This window comes from Bicyclus anynana, chromosome 3 (genome assembly GCF_947172395.1).
Source record: "Bicyclus anynana chromosome 3, ilBicAnyn1.1, whole genome shotgun sequence".
In the NCBI taxonomy this organism is placed as follows: Eukaryota; Metazoa; Arthropoda; class Insecta; order Lepidoptera; family Nymphalidae; genus Bicyclus; species Bicyclus anynana.
Window position 1 is genome coordinate 11558460 of NC_069085.1, and position 24912 is coordinate 11583371.

The window sequence follows — 24912 nt, forward strand, 5'->3', positions numbered from 1 at the left end:
AAAAGCTTTACTTTGATATTTGGAGTCGACATCCATTACCCGAAACTTTTCGAGGAATGTTTGGCTTCACTCCGGACTTTTCTCATTTTGCTCGACATTTTTTATAACTCGAGTTCGTGATCCAAATACGCATCGCTCCCTGAAATGGTAATAGAATAGAATACCCACAACGTTCCTTCTGCCTACCTACATCTACATAAAATAAAACCTCTTTACATAAAGAAAATTTCCATAAATATATTTATTATAATTTCTTATAACTAATGTTAAATTATGCTACCATTTTATTTGTTCATAATAGTTTATTTGTACATCTAATCAGATGTATAAGTCAAAGCCAGCGTTTGGCTGCAATTTGCTGCAATCAAGAGACCGAGAAAGACATACCGCCCAGCGATTTAGCGTTCCGGTACGATGTCGTGTAGAAACCGAAGGGAGTGTGAATTTTCATTTTACTTATAACAAGTTAGTCCGCTTCCATCTTAGATTGCATCATCACTTACCATCAGGTGTTATTGTAGTCAAGGGCTAACTTGTAATAGAATAAAGAATAAAAAAAAAACTTCAATTCTAATGTGCACAACAGTGCACATTGAAATACCCTCGTGTATATTTATTTAAAACATAGGTAATAAATATCTTAGATTGCCCACTAATAAATGTCTAAATAAGTTACTAAGTAAGTAAAACTAATTAATTTGTTGTAGTTTAGCACCTTGGAAGGAATAGCAACTTTCCCGAAGATACCTTTTAGATAATAAGAAGTGAATGACGAAGTGGATCTGTCACTCCAACTTGTCTTTGTGCTTACTAAGCATTTAGTTAGTTTTCGTAGATTGCTTTTATAAGTTCCCACCTTTGAATATTATTTTCATGAATGTTAAAGTGAGTGGTTGGTAAGATTTATTATAACACACTATACTTTTAGATATTGGAATTGTTACTATCAAAGTACATTTTTATTTAAGATAAATTAAATAGGTAAACCTAGAGGTACCTATTGCCTACTTAAAAAATTAAATGCCTTTGTATTGACGTAGGTAAGTAAACAAACAAACAAACAAACAAAGCGGATTGGCAGACTTCACAGAGAATTAAAAAAATTCTCTGGTATGCAGGTTTCCTCACGATATTTTTCTTTCACCGTTTGAGACACTTGATATCACGGCCATTTAAATCAATAATACCTATCCTTATTAACGGATTATTCGTAGACGAGAACGCGATTTTCCTTAAGATATACCTAGTCTACGAGTACCATGAAAAAAAATAGAAATGTTCCACCAAAACTGAGCTTCTAAAATGAATTCAAACTCATTTCGACGTACCAACTTCTTAATCTACCTACCTAATAAACTGGAGGTAATCTCTGTCAACAAAGCAGATTTTTTATGGCAGCAACTACGCCAAACTAGTGCGGACAAAGGCTTTATATTTTGGTGATAAATTTTCGCACCCTTGCAGTGCGTGTAAATTGCGGTGGAAAGATTTAGAGCGCGGGCGATAGCTACGCACTCTTTTTATGTAGCGGAAAGATATTTCAGCTGACGTTCGTTGCTGACCGCATTCCTCAAAAACATTAGGAAAAAATATATAAATAAATGCTAATATTCGTTAATACTATTAGTATTCCTTTTAGTACCTTGACCCCAAAGTCCATCGGCTCGTCGAACTATGTCTATGAGAACGAAAACGGTCTCGAGCCGCCAGCATCCAGCGGCTCCCTGCAACCCGCTTGATGTCTTCGGTCCACCTAGTAAGAAGGTCGACCAACATTGCGCTTTCCGGTGCGGGGTCGCCATTCCAGCACCTTGGGACCCCAACGTCCATCGGCTCTTCGAACTATGTGCCCCACCTATTGCCACTTCAGCGTCGCGACACGATGACTTTGATTTTAAACTTATTTCGTGGTTGTTCATTATAATATCGACAATAAAAATCTCGTCGTTTTATCGTGGTATGTACCCGTTTAAATAACATTCACGATGACTTTGGTTCTTCAGCAGATTCGTCATTTCTGAATGACGCAATGAATAACATAGTTTTGAAACAATTAAGTAATCTTCCAGGACTCCCCGGGGCTGGTTAAAACTATCCACTTGCATAAGCAAGTACACGTGTATATTTAAGTAGGTAACAAGTCGTATTTTCACGATTTAATATCTAATATGATCTTTAACCTTTCCCAGGATGTTTATTGAGTCTAAAAATGACTTCTTTAATAAAGAATTTTATATTTCCGTCACAAAACGGTTTTAGTGGATATATCTGAAACGAAGCACAATGACATCGAAGGGCGAGGTCTGCCTTCGTGTCGTCTTTTACTACCGCATAAAACTTAATGGGTGCTTGCTCTTGGTTTATTATGTGTTAAATGTATTAAGACCCTTACAGGCCTATGTATTCAATTTGCTAAGTAGTAACTGACCATAACGATATCAAAAGGTAAATATTATTAAAAGCCGTGATAGCCCAGTGGATATGACCTCTGCCTCCGATTCCGGAGGGCGTGAGTTCGAATACGGTTCGGGGCATGCACCTCCAACTTTTCAGTTGTGTGCATTTTAATAAATTAAATATCACGTGTCTCAAAAACGGTGAAGGAAAACATCGTGAGGAAACCGGCATACCAGAGAATTTTCTTAATTCTCTCCGTGTGTGAAGTCTGCCAATCCGCATTGGGCCAGCGTGGTGGACTATTGGCCTAACCCCTCTCATTTAGAGAGGAGACTCGAGCTCAGCAGTGAGCCGAATATGGGAGACAGATGATGAATGAAATATTATTAAATAAATAAATAAATTATTAAATAAAAACTGCATAATAATATTAAAATGTTTTTATTTAGGTAACACATTCATAGAGGTACTCGTAATATACATCAATGAATACAGTTGTATACAACTTAACATCTGCTCGTATAGAATATACACTTATCACATAATATAATACAAACACATAAGCGTACGTCTTCATATATGAGGATACGCGGGCCACGCCCCCTCGGTCCTTCTATTGCTAAAGCGTTAGTTCTATGTTCTGTGGGTATATCTTGGCAATTCGTTGATGGCACTCCCATTATATGCGGGCGACGGGGGGAAGGTCTGCGCGGGTGTGAAGTCGTGCGCCCTCCCGGACCATAGGGAGTGTTACGAATGAATTCGCCAAGTTATAGGTACAACTTTGTATTTTTTCGCAAAATACTAAATAATGCACTATTGATATAGTAGCATTTCCATTTGACATAGTGACCATTAGAAAGCGAAATCACCTTAAGCTCATAAACCCCCATAGGAGCCGAGTGAGTCCATAATATCCCCTCTTCTATGACGCTGACGCCTAGCCCCTGTAGGATCAGTGGCCATTAAATAGGTGATGATGATGAATTTTAATCAATACTCGCTTTATCCGATACCAGAGTAAAAAGTGCGTTCAGAGGTATTTCGTGGGCGGAAGATATCGAAAATAAAATATTGGTTGCCGGTCAAGAACTTCTACAAAGTAATATATATAAGCTTATATTAAATATTTAAAACAAATATATTCTTCACATTATTTTTGTCAACAATAAAACACAAACGACCTAAATATTTAACTGTAATATTGACATTTACAATTTACATATACAATTATTATACTTGTCGAAGTTAGGTACCTATACTTATTTTAATTTAATATCTAGGTAGGTATACTTACTTTATTATTATTAAGTAGATATCTATATACAGACAAGTATGCCTCTCTGACAGAGAGTTACATATTTGTACCTTTTGCCGTGGAGACCCTTGGGCCATGGAGTCGCAGTGCCAAAAAATTTTTCCGTACTATTTCACCGCGGCTTGTTGCCTCGACTGGTGACAGAAGGGCTGGCTCATTTTTTGCGCAAAGGATCAGCCTGGCTGTCCAGCGCGGAAATGCAGCCAGTATTCTTGCCACCATTCCACGTGGGCATGATTTGTATAGTTATTAGGATAAGTTAGCTTAAGTTCCCTATTGTATTCTTTCTCAATAAAAAAAAAAAAAAAATACAGACAAGACTTTTGCAATTTCATCTGATAAAATAATAACGTAAGCTGTGAAGTTTGTTCAAACTGAATTACCTTTTTTTACGAAACGGTTTATAACTTAGCTAACAGACATTTATTTATTTATATCACAACTCAACCAACAATAATAAACATTACATTAAGGTACCTACTTATGTAACTTAAAATTATTAAACCAAACAATAATGACAATTAAAGTATCTATAATCCACAATGTGTTTTAATAAACAGTGCTGCAAGCTTTAAGTACCTTAACAGTATAATATCCGTCCAAGCTAACTGCGGACAACAAAATAAAATATATAGGCCTATAAAAAAATTTATAACACATTTGCTCGTAAAGTATCGCTTATTTCACCAATTTTAATATCTTAATGTATCGCATTACGCACATGTGCCGTAATGTAAAGTAAAATGCATATGTGCCATATTGTAATAAAAAACCTTTAGCATCCGTCTAATAACGAATGGTTCTTTTTTAAATGTTGGCAAACAGTTTTTATGTCAAAAAAGTGCTCAACATGAATAAAATTAACTCTGTGAGATAAAATATAATAAAGAAACATTTAATTCTTTAATTTTATAATTTTGACAATAAATGACAAACATTTATCTGTATCAGAAACACAAAAATATTAATTTACTTTATTAGTAATAATTGCTGTTTTTGGTGCGTTTGTTTAAAAATAAACAACCGCTGGTGTGCGCGTTATCTGTGCAAAAATGACAAGCGTATTAAAATGTCACCTGGAAAACAGGCAAAGGTGCAAATTAATTTTCAAAGTGTGTTTTCTCGCAAATGTGTTATAAAACGTCGTAAGACATACGTGCGCTTTGATAATTACAGCCTCTGCTTCCTTACTTTAGCTCTCGCCTTTAGCTCGAGCTACAATATCGCCTCGGCTGTAATTTTTCAACTTACCGCACTTATAATGTACTATTACCTGGCACCTCAAAGCCGATTGTCAGCTAGTAACCCGACGTTGTAAGTACGTGTAGGTATAGCCAATGGCCATTGTCCTTAACAATAGGAAAATATAAATTTCAATTTTATTATATAGAAGAGAAGTGAAGAACAATGACAATAGAGTATTTTTTAAATCATACTATAAATTATACATTTCATTACTGTACTTATGTTTTATTTATTTAATTATGTAAATATACATAATAATTTCCATTTATATCATTGGTTAAAAATTATTTTTTTTTATTGTTAAAATATTTAGAAGTACATACTTGGCCCAAGTTTATAACAGATTACAAGATAACGAGACAAAACAAAGCAATATTCTAGTAACTCTACGCATATCTTCGCAACATTAACGCACATACAGAAAAGCTATCATCACATTATCTTCAATACTTAGATATTTACAAAATAAAGTCTAACAAAGTAGGTATTGGGTTAACTAATTTTACAATTTTTTTGAGGCAACATAGCTGCTATGCCAGCGCTAGTGACGTAATAACCACCAGCGCCTGTACAAAGCTTTTATATATTTTTTTCATAATATCTAAAACATATATTATTCGTCTTATCCACATCTTTAGTATGGAGTGAAAGTAATTTTCAAATACAATAAACACGATGCCATTTTATATTTCTCAATCGATCCGTATAGATCGGAGTGCGAGTGTCACCGGTTGGCGCGACACCGCCGCGCGTACTCCGGCGCGACTTGGTGCAGCCACTGCGGCTGTATCGCCGACACTGTGACGAGGTACGATCGCTTGGTGTGGAGGAGTTCTGTGTAGAGCACCGCAGGTGGAGCGGGATGGACGATGTGGAATACTCCTGACAGATGCAACATGGCCGCCACACCCGGGCTAGTGACGTAATGAGCACCAGCGCCAGTACAGGGTTTTTATATAATTATTCATAATATATATAACATAGATTATTCGTCCTACACACAATATATTTTAGTATATTTAGTATGAAGTGAAAGTAATTTTCAAATACATAACAATAAACACGACGCCATTTTATATTTCTCAATCGATCCGTGTAGATCGGAGTGCGAGTGTCACCGGTTGGCGCGACACCGCCGCGCGTTCTCCGGCGCGACTTGGTGCAGCCACTGCGGCTGTATCACCGACACTGTGACGAGGTACGATCGCTTGGTGTGGAGCAATTCTGTGTAGAGGACTGCGGGTGGAGCGGGCTAGACGATGTAGAATACTCCTGACAGATGCAACATGGCCGCCACGCTGGCGCTAGTGACGTCATTACGTCATTACCACCAGCGCCTGTACAAAGCTTTCATAATTTTTTTTTATAATATATAAAACATATATTATTCATCCTACACACAATATTTAGTATGGAGTGAACGTAATTTTCAAATACAACAAACACGACGCCATTTTATATTTCTCAATCGATCCGTGTAGATCGGAGTGCGAGTGTCACCGGTTGGCGCGACACCGCCGCGCGTACTCGGGCGCGACTTGGTGCAGCCACTGCGGCTGTATCGCCGACACTGTGACGAGGTACGATCGCTTGGTGTGGAGCAGTTCTGTGTAGAGCACCGCAGGCGGCGCGGGCCGGACGGCGTGGAGGACTCCCGACGGATGCAACATGGCCGCCACGCCCGCGCTAGTGACGTAACGACCTCCACCGCCTGCGCCAGCACGCGCCCACGCGCAGTTCGTAAAAAGTCCACTTAGAAGGCACTTAAGTAACTGTAACAATGGAATTATATTATTATTATTTTCATGTAGTGAATATATAAGTTAAAAGAAAAAACTTCCTATATAACGTAATCCTATTTTTGGCAGACTCAGAAGTGGACTACAAAAATAAGAAAACCAACGTTGAACAAAGGTTATTCGCAATGTTTGTCAGGACAACTTAATTAACAAATCAAACTATAACCAAAGACCCTAGAATGGCAGAGAATGACCTTGAGTGGAGTCATGCACTTGTGAACGTAGTGTGTAGGGTTAAGGGCGCCCTTGACAGTTAAAAAACACTCTCCTTTTTTCACTCAAATCACTCTCCCTGCCTATCCCAAGTTAAGACTAAAGAATTACACAACAAGAAATGTGAACGGCTCGAACGCCACGAGTATACCGAAGTAGACCGCACGACGAGCGCTTTATATCGCAAGTCGTTCCCGCCAACCGATCGGTACCCCTCTCTAACTGCCCACTCTTTATGGAAACAAGTTGCGCCACCAGACGTCATATCCGTCTCAGACTACTATTTCCTACACTATATAATAGCGCGCATGTCTACTCTGATACATGGTAGAATATGGAGCCCAAATTTATTTATATCAAACTACATATTGTCTAACATAAAATAACATGAATAATAATAATCCCCGAGAGGCGACGACAGCTGCATAGATGTTAATTAAGAAGTAGAAGTTAGGTGATCGTTGGTTCTATTCAATATTCTCGTCCCATCTAAAATATCACAGCAACAAAAAATATATAGACACTGGCCCGCAGATTTGCCTGCATTTTCTCATATCCCTGTGTGAAATGCTCTTCGTTCTTTTTCTGTAGACGTCACAACATAATACAAATAAATTGATCATGATTGATAGATTGATGATTGATGTGGGGGTCCAAAGGCTGTAATGGCGACCCCGCACCGGAAAGCGTAGTGTTGGTCGACCCCTCACTAGTTGGACCGAGGACATCAAGCGAATTGCAGGAAACCGCTGGATGCTGGTGGCTCGAAGCCGCTATGCTTGGAGGTCAATGAAAGAGGCCTATGTCCAGCAGTGGACGTCCATCGGCTGATAATGATGAAGATGATGATGAACTACTCAATTATTATTTAAAAATTTTTGCTGTGTGTTGAAATAAATATTTTTTGATTTTTGATTGACCTATCAGACACTAATTAGGTCGACAATAAATATACAAATAAACGGATAAACGGACGATCGAACCAACCGACTATAGAAGGAACCAACAAACAAACTAACATTCGTATAATATAACAATACCTGATCTAAAGCAGTACCACAGCTACTAACAGTCATGTTCAACCGCTGACAGACGCCAAGCAATTGCTGTCTTATCTCAGAGGCGTATGACAAGTTCTTGTGATTTAAATAGTTTTCCCGACACCATTGCTGTAAACAAATAACAATTAAAATAATTACAGCTCGTGCGCTGGAGCATGGTGCGGGTGAGTTCGTTACAATCTTGAAAGTTTGTCGTGATTCACGATAATAGCACGTAATATGAACGTCATACAGGCGACTGTCATCCGCACCATGCTACAGCGCACATAGTATAGATATCATAAATATTGTAGATTGAGCAGTCCCTAAATATCTAAATTAAGATTGCACTACAATGTTATACGCGTGTATTGTAATGAACGCAAACAGCTGGGTCATTGGTCCCGTGGTTAGCCTATGTAGCTTCGGATCACTAGGTCCTGGATTTGACTATGAAGTAGGAAACTTTCCAATCTCCTAAAAAAAAAATTAAGAAAAAATCGCGACCCGGACTAGAGAAGTAGGTGGGGGTATGTGAATCCGTGAGACCCAACTTTCGGTCATTACATTTAACATCTGATAATAGTCGTGAAAATAATTGAACACTATCGCCGTAAGCCCGCCAACCCGCTTTTAAGTGTGGTTAACTTAAGCTCCATATCCTCGTTAGTTTAAGGAGGAAAGTCTGACCTGACTCTAGTAACTATAGTGGGCCATTAAAAAATTATAATAAAAATGATGGTCATGACTGTACATGAATGAAATCAAGACGTCATTTTGACGGCCTCCGTGGCGCAGTGGTATGCGCGGTGGATTTACAAAACGGAGGTCCTTGGTTCGATTCCCGGCTGGACAGATTGAGATTTTCTTAATTAGTCCAGGTCTGGCTGGTGGGAGGCTTCGGCCGTGGCTAGTTACCACCCTACCGGCAAAGACGTACCGCCAAGCGATTTGGCGTTCCGGTACGATGCCGTGTAGAAACCGAAAGGGGTGAGGATTTTCATCCTCCTATTAACAAGTTAGCCCGCTTCCATCTTAGACTGCATCATCACTTACCATCAGGTGAGATTGTAGTCGAGGGGCTAACTTGTAAAGAATAAAAAAAAAGTTCCTTTTCAATTATGACGTCACGTCTTTTAACAAGCAATTTACATATAACGTGGTAAAACAATTTACATATAGGACATTAAAAGGACACACACAGGAATGTGTTCTAAAAAATCGAGGCCATTTATACTAATGGACGTGACCGAATTTTTGTGAACAAAAAAAAAACGAAAACGTAAAATTTATTTCAGCATTCCTACCTTTTTTAAAGGGGCTTTACAGAACGCTTTATACACGTTCAAAAGCGTGATATGATCGCCGAGGGGCGATATAAATTTTTGTTTTACTTTCAAAGCTTCTTCCCTCTTGTGTAATGGCGTGTGAAACACATTTTCGCTGGACATTACTGCGACCAAACTCAATGCCTGGAAAAATTATATGAGTGAACATTCGTGTTAAAGCACACGAAGCATTTATTCCGTATAATTTATATTTTATACAAAAGCCGTTGGTATATTAAAGCTATTCTTAGGTAGGTATTGAATTATTTTTCTGAAAGGTACGTAATTCGAAAAGTCAATCCAAATACGTTCCACACACGTCCAAAAGACGTTTATTTTTTATCAAAAGAAAATTTGCTTTGTGTTTGTAGGACTTTATTTAACACTAGTCGAGGCCCGCAAATTCATCCGCGCGATATTTAGTTTTTGATAAATCCTTCGGGTACCATGGATTTTCCCGGAATGAAAAGTATCCAGAGTAAAATACATTTCCATTCCAAATTTAAGCCAAATCAGTTTAGTAGTTGCGGCGTTAAAGAGTAACAAACATCCAAACTAACGACCTAACAAACATCCAAACAAACATCACATCCATACAAACTTTCACGTTTATAATATTAGTAGGACTTGTTAGGTACAACAAATACATAGTTAATACATAGTTGTGTAAATATTTTATTAGTTTCGCGTTGCACATGAAAAGAGTCTTATAATATGCAGTGGCGTGCATAAGGTATTTAACTAGCATGCACTAAAAGTAAAAATTGTAAAATTCCTTGTCCGACTATGTATTCTGTGGTCCAACTTAAGTTTGTATTAGGTAAGTTCTTTAGGTAGGCAGTGCAATATTATGTAAAAATGTATGGGCATCTAGATGCGCGACTGGTTTACGGGCGATAAACTTTTGTCATCTGAACGCGCTCTAAATAAGTTATCCCTGAACGATTCTAGTTTTATGTTTATGTAACGAGTTTAGTTTTATGTTATTCGAAATCCAATATAGCTCAATCCCAAAAATGGCAGACCATTTAACTTTTGTGCACTCTTCAATTTAAACTATCGTGAGTGTTATTCATATTAATTGATTATGAAACACGGCTAAAACTCACGTGATATTAGGTCGGAGTATGCCCGACTAGTTTCGAACCCATACGGGGCCCTTAGTCATGAGCTGGTTCTTGAATCGCGGCACGATCCAAACGGAGTTTGTCTGACTAGTCGGGCATACTCCGACCTAATATCACGTGAGTTTTAGCCGTGTTTCATAATCAATTAATACGAGATATGGATACCACTCTTTATGCTTATTTTTATAAAAATATTGTTTGAACATGACATAGTAGGTAGGTCATCCTTCCAATGAAGCGAAAAACCATTTGTTTGAACATGATTTGTTAGAAAGCTAGACCTATAAGAGGGTGTGAAAAAAACGCACGACTAAAACAGATTTATTAGAAATGTATGTATTTTTTGTTACCTCCTCTAAACAGTTGTGTTCTGGGGCGCACAAAAGTATTTTTGAATACTTGGGATCAATGGGAAAAGCCGTCATTTTCTTCCCAAGTACAGTCAGTTTTGGATTATTCTCATTGTCTATGGCACCTAAAACGTTTATTAGAATTGTAACATGAAACACATTACTAGACAATATAAAAGTTTATTGTTAATAAATTAAATAAAAATAGTAATATAGTAAAAGTTACCTATTTCTTTCAAAAGTATTAAAGCCGCTTGTATTGAATCTCTCGGCGGTGAATCCAATAACGGAAACGTACTAGGATCCATTCCCGTGGCAATCAGCATTAGCATCGTTGAAGATAATGGACATCTAAAACAAAAGCGATGCAACTTATATTTTACTGTAGTCAGCTACCAACTCAAACTTGAATTATTATCCCTCTACTATAAAGAGGGTAGGCTGGCTTTGTAGTTAGTTTTTTTTTTAATTGCCTATATATTACGGCCCAACCACTCAGTTGGTAAATTCAATGCAGTAACGTGCTTACTACAGTATAATTATACAGACGCCCATGTCTGAGTAACCTTCGGTTTTTTTTATTGAATTATTTTCATACAACTTTTATCCCTTTTAATAAATTTTCTAAAAACGCGACCTTTTATATATATGCATAGAGTAAATATGGGTACAGCAGTTATCTTTTTAAAATCTCATTACTTGCCTGCTGTGTAAAAGAAACCCGTACATTAAAACTTTTATAGTGCCTGTTTGCAAGCCTGTCAGACTAAATAGTTTAACGAAGAGTTAAGTAACAGAATTTATTTCTGGGCTTTTTGCAGGCGCGGAATGGTTCACCAAAGTTTTATTAAAATTTTAAATCCTATAATGTAGGAAAGGTAAATGGCTGTATCGATATTGGTGATCATAATTCTGGCAAAAGCCTCGCATTGCCCAGACCTGCATTGCCAGCCCTTAGCTTCGTTATCGGCAGACTTCACACACGTGATATTTAATTTCTTAAAATGCACATAACTGAAAAGTTGGAGGTGCATGCCCCAGACCGGATTTGAACCCACACCCTCCGGAATCGGAGGCAGAGGTCATATCCACTGGGCTATCACGGCTCACGGCCGTAGCGTGCAAGCAACAAATTTCATCAAGTGAATACTTTGCCTTTACCACTTCCACTAACCTGACAATCTCAGGCGTGTTGTGCTGCTGCCTGGCGGCGAAGTCGGCGGCGGTGTAGAGGCGGTAGGCGGCGCCGGCGGTGGTGCGCCCCGCCCGCCCCGCGCGCTGCCAGCCCGCTGCCTGCGAGCACGCCCGCACTACGAGCCGCTCGGCGCCCGTTGATGTACACCATGTCCTGACAATTTATTACATTACTAGCTGACACCGCGCGGTTTCACCCCCTTGGTTATCGTTTCCGTAGGAATACGGGGATAATATATAGCCTATAGCCTTCCTCGATAAATGGGCTAACTCTTGAACTTTATAATATTAGTATGGATTGTTAATCTATGGGACTATAATAATAATAAAGCCCTTTATTCTGTGATGAGAAATTAAATTTTTTACACAGGTAGATTACATTTTGTTTTTTTAAATTTTAGTTTTTTTTTTTAAAGAATATCTCTTAACACAGTGTGCCTTTCAGCATAGGCCTCCTCCAGCGACTTCCACTGCTCTCTATCTATTCGACCCTCCGTTTGTTTGTTTGTTTGAATGTGCTAATCTTAGGAACTACTGGTTCGATTTCAATTCATTCAGTGTTAGATAGCTCATTTATCGAGGAAGAAGAACTTTCACTGGTTATTGAGCAATATATATGTTACTTTTTACCTCGGAAAAATCCATACTCCCCGCGGGATTTGTGAAAAACTCGATTTCTTTGAGATTCCTCATTGGTACAGTAGTTAGTGCTGGGATATAATCACAAGGACCATGGATTAGTCTGATTATAAAATATTGAGCTTTTTTTCCTTCTAAGAAATTCTTAGTAAAAGTTAAAATAATTCAGCCATCAGGCAGTAAGTTAGAAGTTTACTTTAAATTTAGTAAAGAGTTATTTCTAAACATCATGCTCTTGAGCCGCTTGCATCCAGTGGCAGTAATAACAATATTAAATAATGTAAGTTTTTAGTTACCTCTCTTTTACAACACCAGTGTCTATGACATATTTTATCTGTGGAATTGTGACAGATGCTTCTGCTATATTCGTGGCCAGTACAATTTTTCTCATTCCTGGCGGTGTTTTCTTCCAAACTTGAAGTTGTTTAACAGCTGGCAACCCAGCGTATAGGGGGCACACTCTGATTTGAGGACCTTTAGCTTCCTGAAATTATGAAGCTGTAATAAATATTAGGCTGTTATTTATTATTGTAACAATGTATCATTTGTAGAAAAAAGGTTTCAACACTTACTTTTGCTATTTGTTTTATATTACTCATGACAGTCTCAATCTCTTCCTGACCAGTCAGGAATACAAGGAAATCCTGGCTAAAAATAATATAATTTTATTGTTATACATGTACATTAAACATGATTTTAAACATATGAGTACATGATATTATACAATCAAATGAGATTACAGTTTTCATTGTCTGAGATTCATAATATTAGAAACAAGTAATAGAAGAGGATCTAAGATAAACGACCTACCCATATGTTCAATGGATAAGAAGTATTTTATATCAAAATTAGAATGTTAAAAAATGTTGCAAGTAGGTTGCCTCAAAAACGCCTGGCCAAACTATCATTAGTGATGGTTAATAATGGGTAATAATAGTTTGGCCAAATTTTTAGGCAACCTACTCTCAACATATATTTCTCTCTGCCACGCGATACCCACCCACTACCCAGCACGCACACAGTGAATCCATGGATTACAAAGATATTCGTCTCTCAAAATGATACATAGGAACTACTGTAACAGAACTACTGAGTCTCTACTCTACAATCATTCAATATTATCAGGGAAAGACTTTGACCCAGCTACATTTGATGTTATTTTTTGGATATTTAATTTTTTTCATATAAAGTAAATTAATAATCAATTAATATGAATAACACAATAGTTTAAATTCTAAAAAAAGTTTAAATTCTAATTTAACTTACTCTGCTGGAGTGGTTGCGTGCAACTGAAATATAGTGCACACAGCAGCATACTGGTAATCCTCGTGTTTAGTCTTTGAGTGATAGATGGTGACCGGATGTGTTCGCCCTTCCAAGTATATAACAGGACAATTGTTGTAATACTTTCTAAATGCATCCACGTCCATTGTTGCTGACATTACAATGACCTGACAAAAATTATAGAATTTTAGAAATTGTATAATGATAATGATCAACTTTTTTTATTAGAGTTATAATAAAAAAAAATATTATATTTTTCATTGTTCTAATAGATAAAAAAATTATCTATTTTAAATATAAAAGCTGTAATTTTTGTAATGTTAAATATTTTTTTTTTTTATAATAAATGTCATGTTTAAATGAAAAAAAAAAATTGTTTTGTTACAAATTATATGGCTTCTAAATCAGTTTATACCTCAATAACTCCACCTGATACTGAAACACTGCAAAAGGTTTGATATCTGCTTGTTGGATTATTGTCATACTGGCACATGGTCATATTTAAAATCTGACTTTTTTAGTTACATAATTACAATAATTCCTATGTTGATCAACAACAAACAAAACAAGAACTCAACCACCAATTGTCATTTCATCATTGTTGTCATCATATCAGTCGATGAACGTCCATTGCAGGACATAGGCCTTTTACAGGGACTTCCAAACATCACGATACTGAGCCACCTGCATCCAGGGAATCCCTGTGACTATCTTGATGTTGTCAGTCCACCTGGGGGGGTCGACCAACACTGCGCTTTCTAGTGCGGGGTCGCTATTCCAGCTCTTTGGGACCAATTGTCAATTAATTATTCTTTTCATCAAAGTGGGGGACAGGCATTTAAAAATACTAAACAATAACCTATTTTTATAGTCACTATCATTGCAAACCTTGTACCATTGAAACTCCCTTATCTCCCTCATTTACACCAAAAAAGCTGGCAGTTATTATAGGAGTTGTGCATCTGTTGCAAGTTACAAAATCATAACCATGTGAAGAAATAAATATTACCTTTAGAGTATTTACTTTATGTTCATCCCTTTCTTTTTGTGCAAGTTTAACAATGCCAAACAGAACATCAGTATTCACTGTTCGCTCATGAGCCTCGTCCAATATAATAACAGAATATTTCTTGAGCAAAGGGTCAGTCATTGCCTCTCTAAGTAACATTCCATCTGTCAGGTATTTAACTTTTGTGTGTGAACTAGTCACATCTTCAAATCTGACTGTGTATCTAAAATTTAATGACAAATATAATAATAATAGAAACATTAAATATTTATAAAAATTCAAACAAGGAAACGTTGCAATGCCCACAATTATGAAGGAATATGTAATATGTAAAGATGCTAAATTAATAAATGTAATCGAGGACATGCTTATTATTCTCTCCAATGAATGTAAATTCATAAAACTGTGCAAGCAGCTCAACATGCAGGTTTTCTGAGTTTCTAGCTCTCTGCAAAATTCTACACCATCAGATCGAAGGTAGTCAGTAGTTTGTCTCTGCAAGCCCTAGTTGTCAAGAATGCAATGACAAATAAAAACTAATTTAAGTCTATTTAAAGACATACTTTAGTCCTAAATATTAGTAGTAGTATTAATATGATTATGAGGCAATGTAATTAGCCTGTCCAATCCAGATAGCCTGGTGACAGGCTCAAATGTATTGTTTCACCAAGGTGAAGGACAGTGATATAGATATATAATGAAGTATATACTAACTGCAAATCAAATCAAATCAAAATCAATCAAAAATCATTTATTTCAAGTAGGCTCAGTTTACAAGCACTTTTGACACATCAGTTGACTATTTGTAAAGATTCTACCACCGGTTCAGAAGGCAGGTTCTGCTGAGAAGATACCGGCAAGAAACTCAACAGTTGCTCTTTTGAAAAAGTCATACAGTATTATAATTTACAATTGATAACAATTACTGTTTACATTTCTTATAGTTTTACTTCCTGTGTGAAGGTGGAAGCTGATCCAACGGGCTCCAAGCATCTTTATCATTAAGGAACTCATTAATGTTGTAGTATGCTCGACTAAGTAAATGTTTTTTAACACATTGCTTAAAGCTATGCATTGGCATGTCCATCACAGTCTTGGGGATCTTATTATAGAAGAGTACACCCAAACCTACAAAAGATTTTTTTTACTCTTTGGAGACGATATGCAGAAATAACTAACTTATGCCCGTGTCTAGTAAGACGTGGGTTTAAATCTCCTTTTCGTTTGTACAAATTAATATTTTGTCTTACATATACTATACTGTTATATATATATTATAGCAAGCAACAAAAATATGCTCACCCTACAATTGACCCTATCTCACTGTTGGTCTCAGCTGCAACACGCATAGCCAGAGTGATAGCTGCAACTCTGCGAGGTTGGGTCACAGCTATGCAGCCTTTGCCCTCTAGTCTATGTTCATGTATTATTTGTGGTATTTGTGTGGTTTTACCACTTCCTGTTTCACCAATCAATATCATTGTGTTGTGTTTTCTTATCTCTTCTAAGAGTCTGCAAAAATATTAAAAACTAATTTGAAAAATCTAAAATTGCATGTAAAGTGACAGTAAAGACAAATAAGAAATCTTAGAGAAACAGGGAAGCCATCAGTATTTTTGAAAAAAACAATTTTGCTGCAGTCTAAAATTAAATCAAATCAAATCAAAATCACTTATTTTATAGTAAATTAAGCTTACAAACACTTTTACAACATCAAGTTTATGGTATTGTAAAAGTGTGTGTGTAGTGTTGACTCAACTATGGTTACAAAAGGCAAAATTTACAATTTTAAAAAAATAGGTCTGCTAAGTAAAAATAGGTCTTTTAATAAAATAGGTCTGCTAAGTAGGTACTACAAAATTTAGTTTATTAATAGTATTTTCTTTATGAATCACACTACGAAATACAAATGAATCGGCTTTGTAGACTAAAAATGTATTATTTATCTACCTAAATCGAACTTGATATACAGGCAGTGTTTTTCTTGCTTCTTGCAAATCTTCAGAAACATCATTTGGCAAACTATTATTTATTTTATTGTTACTGTCTTGACAAAGGCCATTAAAACAGAGGTTTTGCTCCACTTCTTTAATATTTTTCGAGTTACTTTCAACGCTCAATTTTTTTCTTTTAACTTTTAGATCGTATGTAATTCTATGTTCTTTTTCCCTGCCCACTGAAGTGTACTTGGAATCCATTTTTCTAATAGTGCAGTAATTAGGAAATCGTCACATTTTATAATAATAATAAATATTAAAATTCAATTTTTGATTTTTTGAAATAATAAATAAAATTCTAACCCCTAAACTAGACAAGAGACAGGTGTTTTTTTAATTTGTTTTTTTTTTTTAATAATGAGCTTTACAGCTCTGAGTTCTAACTCTTTTTTCAATTTGCTCGACAATGGACGACAAAGATATATGACTCATATAGTAATATATTCCTTGTCTATAGCCACACATCCGGTAGGAGTGTTTATTTATCCCATAGATTTACGATTCGCTACAAGTACGTTTATCCTTTTTAACTGACTTCCAAAAAGAAGGAGGTTCTACATTCGGCTGTATGTATTTATTCTTTGTGGTTAGTTTCCGTCGCACAACAATAGAGAGGTTAAGATATGTTGATGTAAATTCTTGAGTTTATTTTCATGTTGTAAACAAACTGTAAAGAAGTCAATGAGTAAATGCCTAAGCTAAGCTTGTCTGTCGAGTTCTTTGAAAATGCACAAAAAAGCTAGAACTCTGCCAGTAATTACAAAAAATATGGTTTATGGTCAATAACCATAGATACGCTTTGATTTATGTTAAAAAACCTAGAAGTCAGAGCCATAAAGGGCCATTTTAAAAAAATATTGCCGGTAAGTCATCATTTGACGTTGCGTCAAAAATTCAAAATGTCAAAATAAATAATAATTTGAAAACTATAAATTTATTTTGTGAAACCACCATTATTGAATGAATACCGTCATTCTATTACAATATTGGCTTCAAATATAATACAACATATCCATGACCTGTCAACTCCTATGGTTTTTGTTAAGTACTTAAAAGTTAATAATTGATATCCAAAAATAAAAACATAAGATTAAGTTGCAATGATTCTTCCGAGAGTATTTCTCAATTCTATAAAAAGAAGCATACATTCATCTAAACACAAGCACCCCTTCACAAGGACATGGGAAACTTTATTTAGCGAGGCAAAGTCAGGGTTTCGCTTAAAAGACCCTCTTTATCCTGAACATGCGGATGTTGTTATTGTTGGGGGTGGATATATCGGAGCTTCGTCAGCCTATTGGCTCAAAACCAGAGCGGGTGAAGGATTATCTGTAGTAGTTTTAGAAAGAGATCCTATGGTTAGTATTATTATAAAGTATTGCTTTACAAGATTTGTACTTGTCCCTTAAATAAAATGTACTTTTTCAGTATAATAGTACTCAGCAGATGTTATCCCACGGCATCCTGACACAACACTTTTCGTTGCCAGAAAACATATATCTTTCACAATTCAGTGCAGAATTCTTTCGTAACATAAAAGAGAATTTAGGCAATGATATTAATATAGAATACTGTCCAGTAGGACAATTACTTCTAGCTAGTGACAGATATACTGAAAAGTTAGAACATAATGTTAACATACAGAAAGATTATGGCATCAAAAATAAGATAATAACAGTTGAGGATATTCAGAGCAGATACCCATGGATTAACACATCAGACATCAAATTAGGTAACTAAAATGTGTTTTATTAGAAGTGTAATTTAAAAAATAAATAATATCACACAGTAAAATATTTATTTATCTATATGTTTAGAAAGGTAAAAGGAAAGGAAAGGGTGGTACTAGCCACAGCCAACGCCTCCCACCAGCCAATTGACTGTCTGATTATGAAAATTCTTTTATCAATAGAAAGTCACATTATTTGTGAGTGTCATAGGCTATACTTTGTCCCTGTATTTCCACAGAAACCTTAACAAATTGTTTAATAATATAGATAAAGCAGAAAATTTTCTTGTGTTTTCAGGTTGTATCGGTACTGAATCAGAGGGTGTATTTAATCCAAAAGAGCTCCTTAGGGGTTACATACAAAAATCACAGGAATTAGGTGCAAATTACATCAAATGTGAAATGGTGGGGTTTGAAATGGAAGTCCAGAGAGATGTGTTGATGGAGGGCATAGTTCCTGGTACATTCCAGAAGCTCAACCGATTATTGTATAAGACTGACGATGGTGAGGTACACAGTTTGAGATTTGCAGCCTGTATTGTAGCTGGAGGAGCAGATTCAGCACATATTGCCAAATTTGCAAAAATTGGTGAATCTAAAGGCTTACTAAAAGAAAAATTGCCAATTCAAAAAAGGTACAGTGATCTCAAACCTCTGTGTAAGTTACAAATCAGTGTGATTATAGAAAACAATTATGCCTCAGTAAATAAGTAATGTACTTAGTATATTTTTATTTATAATTGAAAAGGGTAGGCTAAACACATTATTTGCTGGTGTGTGCAAATACCTATGGGTGGCAATAATCATTTAGCATAGCATCTGTTGGTGATCTGTCTGAGTAAGAAAAATAGGTTACTTTATATTATTTAATCATTTGAAACCTTTTTGTGGTGTATTAAAATGAAATCCTTACTAAGTGTTTATAATCAATTCAGTCTTAAAGATTTAATTACAGAAATGATGTGTATTTGTTTTTTCTTTCTAGAGAGTACAATACATTTTCTATAGAGAATCCAAAAAATGAAATGGCTTTAGGATTAAACTCTCCATTTGTAATGGATACAAGTGGTTTATGGTTGAGAAGGAATGGTCTGCAGAATAGCTTGCTTTGTGGACAAATACCTTCTATTAAAGATGACAGTAACCATTCTGCTAGTGAAGTTTTTCAAGCTTCCTTATTAAACAGATATCCTCATTTCAAAGATTCTGAGGTATGAAATCCAACAAAAAAAATCTTGTTTTTGTTATATTTGTACACTTTTTCTTTTTTCAAATTGCTTAACTTTGCTTAATATTACTTGCTTTTTATTCAAAAACATTGACACTGGTACTTATAGTCTGGCAAGTTTGTTGATGACACTCCCATGATATGCGGGCGACGGGGGGAAAGTCTAGGGTATGGATTTGTGCATGCGAGGAAGTGAGGTGCATCAGTCGTGGGTTTTTCATTCATCGCTTCCGTCTACGACACGCGCGGACCATCGGCAGTGTTACGAACGAAGTTGCCAAGCTATAGTTGTGTGTCAGGAGTTATATTTTTTCTGTGGCCTTAATACTTTACGTACATTAAGTAACTATGTATTTTCAATCATTTCATTCCCTGTAACATATGACAAATCAGATAATCTCGTGAAGAGACAAAAGTCAACCAACTACATTGCTACTGTAGACATTGGAATGGGACTACTACAACATCTATTTCTCTCCACGAGTCTTCAGTCGCATGTTAGCACTGAACTGGGTACCAAAGAATGGAAACATAAATAAACTGAAATATTCATTTGTTTACTGTAGTTAATTCTAAGTAGTTAATTCTGAACATGAGGCTTATAGTTGTGCAGTAGGTAACAATAGGTATACCTCAGTGGGGCTAATATACCTGCACTGTTCAGCGTGATAAAACTTCAGTTGACTATTTGTTTGATGAAAGCTTTACTGATATAATTTTTATTTTTAGGTCAAAGAAGTGTCAACTGAGCTAACAGACTGCAACACATATGATGACACTGGAATTATTGGTCCACATCCATATCACAGCAATTTAATTTTAGCCACAGGATTTGGAAGGCAAGGTAAGAGACATTGATATTTCAGCCAACTTCATTCAGGTATGTATAATTTTATTATAGTATACAGGCTGCTCGGGAATGTTTCCCATAAATCTAGGGTTATATTCTTTAACAAAAACTAAATCAAAATGTTCAAGGAACATGTGTTCCATAATGAAAATTTTCAGTGTAAATAAATCTTAAAATGTGTCCTATAGAGGCATTCTTATAATAATGACGTAGCCTGTATGTACGTAGACGTAGATAAATAAAGGCGTGTGTTACTTGGATAGTCAAAATTATTTAAATTTGTATGAAAACATGAAAACTTTTTTTTTAGTTAATAAAATATCAGTTATGCAGTTTGGTCCCTATAAGTGGTCTCGTCAACATCTTCAAGTTATGGGTAATGCTTCCCAGCACCCTGTATAGTAATTTGACTGCAGAGGGGCACAGTGGTTAGTGGACCCTGCCTTGTGCATCCAAGGCTGTGGGTTCAATTTCGATAACTGAAAATATAAAAGTATTTTCAAAATATTCATTGGTTATCTTTGTTCATGAAGGTTTGAGGGGGAAACCTGTCTCATAATTATAATGGAATTTAGGTGGCATAGTTCCTAGTTAAGAATGATCAGCCATCCAATCTATAAAAATAAATATACCCATCAACTACTAAATAAGATGACTCTGGCTGATGTGAATTCCATGATAAGTGGTTAAGTAAAAAGAGCATATCAATCATACACACATGTATATGTATATTGTGTTTAATTATACTTGTGTATAATGGCATGACATAATTAAAGTTTGTAACATGTTGCTCCATGTGAAGTTTTTCTATGCCTGATGAAAAATTATTAAAAGAGTGATAGGTTTTATAAAATTAATTTTATATTTTATTTATTCCAGGTGTTCAACATAGTCCTGGAATAGGACGAGCTGTTGCTGAACTAGTCATTGATTGTCACTACAATGCTATTGATTTAACAAGATTTGGATTTGATAGGTTACTGACAAATGAACCACTAATTGAAACAAATGTTTATTAATATTTATAATTATAATTTATTTATTAATTAGTTGTTAGTTAAATAAATAAATGTTCACAATAGATTGTTTAATTGTATTTCCACAAAACATATCCCAACAAAAAAGTTTTAATAAATACAACTAAACTAGGATCTACTTAATCATATTTTTTAATTTTCCTATTTAAACTGAGCTGGAGGTGCCCCAAATAGAGCACCACCTTGTTTTGAAGCTGCTCTAGATGGAGCAAAGCCTAGTAGCTTTTGAATGTTCTGCCTGAAAACAAAACCATATTTTAAAAGTTATACAAAAGTTCTTATAAAAGTAAGATACACAAAAGTTGATAAAGATATCAAAAGTCTGGCAAGTTCGTTGATGACACTCCCATGATATGCGGGCGACGGGGGGGAAAAGACTGCGCGGGTATGAAATCGTGCGTGCGAGGAAGTGAGGTGCATCAGTCGTGGATTTTCATTCATCGCTACACGCCCTTCGGCCCGCGCGGATTATCAGGAGTGTTACGAACGAAGTTGCCAAGATTTAACAAGGAGTGCTTAAGCAATTACATTAGGAAGACCAATGTTGAGAGTGCCGTAGCTGATTTATCAATATTGGTAAGATCACTATATTTTTTATCAAATACAAAAATACAGGACAATTTTAATTCAAGTAACTTACTTGAACTAAGATTGTCCTGTATTTTTGTAACAAAAATAATAATTTTATAAGTTTTTAATAGTGTTTTGTATAACATTGTTAGAAATTTAAAACAAAGGAGAAATAAATGAATGAGAGAAATAAAATATTAAAACAATAATTAATATTACCTTATGCTCATGGTACAAAGGATGTATAGAAAAATAAAGGAACAGTCAGTGTAGTCATCACCAGGCAAATTCCTGTGGCTCAGCCCTTGAATCCATGATATAGGATAAAATGGTAATTTTGCTACCACTCTACCATCAAATCTAAAACAAAGAAATAATATTAATGAGCCTGCTGACAATTAAAGTTTTTGTCATACAATTTTGATTATCTGTGGCTTTATTTGAAGCATTTCTTAGTGCAAAAACCATGTTGGCACCCGTTCTCAACCTATATTCAGCTCACTGGTAAGCTGAAGTTTCCACACAGAATGAAAGGGGTTAGGTCAATAGTCCACCACACTGGCCCAATGTGGATTGGCAGACTTCACACACATGGAAAATTAAGAAAATTCTCTGGTATGCAGGTTTCCTCATGATGTTTTTCCTTCACCATTAATACTAATACTGCATTAATACTTACATGCTGTTAAACATGCTCAGGAGTGCGGTGAAAGCAAAACCAATTGCAAACATTGATTTCATTTTTACCAAGGAGAGATCTCTATTGTTATTTTTAAGTCTTTCTTCTTCACGTTCTATTTTTTTCTTGTGTTGCTTATCTAAAGAGTCCCCATGAGCTTCTTTCCGCTTTTCCACTGAAAACAATTGAAAAGAAACTTTTTTATTCAATAACAAGTTAGCTTTATCATTCAGGAAACTAAGAAGTATGCCTGAAGAGATAATTCTTTGAAAAGTGTGGGCCTCATAAGAAAGCTCAGAGCCACATAGCAGGCAATGGAAAGAGCTATGCTAGGAGTATCACTGTGTGATGGATGAATTAAGAAATAGGGAGATTAGCAGAAGAATCAAATTCACTGATATGGTTCAATGGGTCACTAAGCTGTAGTTGGCATGTGCAGGACACACCTGGTTTGAGGAGCTGATGGACGTTGGGGTCTCAAGGAGCTAGAGTGGCGGCCCTGAGCTAGAGCTGTTTGAAAAACCCCACAGAAGGCCTATGTCCTGTAGTGGACGTCTATCAGCTGATATGATGATGATGATGTTAGCTATCTGCGATCTCACTCGATGTTATGTGACAAGTTGGAATTCAGGACCTTTTTGTAGAGAACTACAATACTACCACCCGCGCTAGAGATGTCGTCGAAACTTATAATATAAGTTTAATATATCAAAATGTTTTTAATATAACGTACATTTTTTGCTCTGTCGTTCTACTTCGACTTTTAATTTCTGGTATTTTTCCGTCCTGTACACTAATATCCAAGTGAGACCTGAAATAAAATTTAATTAAATATCTGTTTGTTTATTATAGACATTAAAGCTTATTCATTATTGTATGTATTGTATGCGTTTACCTTCTCCGAGAAAAGCAGTACATATTGAAATAAATACTATCAAAAGAGAATCACCCCACATTCTAATAAATAGATAGAAAGGATTAAATCTGCAAATTTCTATTAAGCCTTCAATGTATCTAAGCCCAACTCAATTAAACTTATAGGTTACATTAATTTTTTTAGTGTATTAATATCTACGATTTACACTATTATATTTCCATTTACATAAATTGAAAAATGGAATTCACATTTCACATTACACAGAGATGAGAGAAAACTGATGATTGGTGTGCTGTACTGTCATTGTCATCTGTCAGTCTGTCACTGTCAAAGTTAGTTATTATTTTTATCAAATGGATTTAGCTCTGAAATATAGCTCTTTTGGGCCTTTGACTGTATCCAAGACTCCATCAGACCAAGTACATATGGACTTGTATCGCACCCAAATTAGTCATCAAAATTGACTGTCGTTTTTGAGGAGGGTGAGTTAAGGTCGGAAATATTTCACACCAACAAATATATTTTGTGTCTTTACAGTACACACACATGTGTAATTTTTACAAATCCATCACATCGCTTAAACTCTTTACACAGGATAATCGATTACACGAATCGCAATCGAAAAAATCGGAATCCGGAACAGCAAAACATCGACCATATTTTGCTATGGATTTAATCAAGTAACTAAATGGAACGTAACTCCATCATTTATTAAACTAGAAGTTATTTAGCGTTTAAATGCCATTCAACTACACTACGAGTATTTTTAGTGAACTTTTTATACGACGAAAACGATTACAACACTATAAGTACAAACGCGTTGGATCGTTGATTATTGATCTTTGACAAAGGGGTACCGGTAATGGCAAGTCCCTATATAATTCGTCTTTACAGTCGTACGATGGAAATTAGTTCCTTTTTTTTCGCAACTTGGCGAATGGCGAGATTTTTTACTTTGGTTTGGTCAATGGCTCAGCCAAAGAATTATGAAATTCTTTAGCA

At 35.7% G+C, this 24912-nt stretch overlaps 3 protein-coding genes across 3 annotated transcripts; 1 reads left to right on the plus strand and 2 right to left on the minus strand.

Moving 5' to 3' along the window:
• Positions 1-2822: 2822 nt before the first annotated feature.
• On the minus strand, positions 2823-17306 carry LOC112047410 (ATP-dependent RNA helicase DHX33). Its single transcript, XM_024084528.2, has 12 exons — positions 16894-17306; positions 16246-16455; positions 14944-15166; positions 13917-14101; positions 13223-13298; positions 12947-13134; positions 11992-12165; positions 11044-11168; positions 10818-10942; positions 9320-9484; positions 8013-8141; positions 2823-6732 (listed from the first exon to the last, which is right to left on the minus strand). Exons 1-12 carry the CDS (start codon positions 17139-17141, stop codon positions 6457-6459), a joined length of 2124 nt encoding a protein of 707 aa, XP_023940296.1. The 5' UTR covers positions 17142-17306; the 3' UTR covers positions 2823-6456.
• A 525-nt stretch (positions 17307-17831) lies between these two features.
• On the plus strand, positions 17832-21826 carry LOC112047411 (FAD-dependent oxidoreductase domain-containing protein 1). Its single transcript, XM_024084529.2, has 6 exons — positions 17832-18298; positions 18369-18672; positions 18968-19304; positions 19655-19880; positions 20627-20741; positions 21627-21826. Exons 1-6 carry the CDS (start codon positions 18041-18043, stop codon positions 21764-21766), a joined length of 1380 nt encoding a protein of 459 aa, XP_023940297.1. The 5' UTR covers positions 17832-18040; the 3' UTR covers positions 21767-21826.
• On the minus strand, positions 21759-24187 carry LOC112047412 (calcium load-activated calcium channel). The gene is made up of 5 exons (XM_024084530.2): positions 23929-24187; positions 23767-23844; positions 23034-23208; positions 22574-22714; positions 21759-22022 (listed from the first exon to the last, which is right to left on the minus strand). The coding sequence occupies exons 1-5, from the start codon at positions 23987-23989 to the stop codon at positions 21926-21928; spliced, it is 552 nt and encodes a 183-aa protein (XP_023940298.1). The 5' UTR covers positions 23990-24187; the 3' UTR covers positions 21759-21925.
• Positions 24188-24912: the final 725 nt, after the last annotated feature.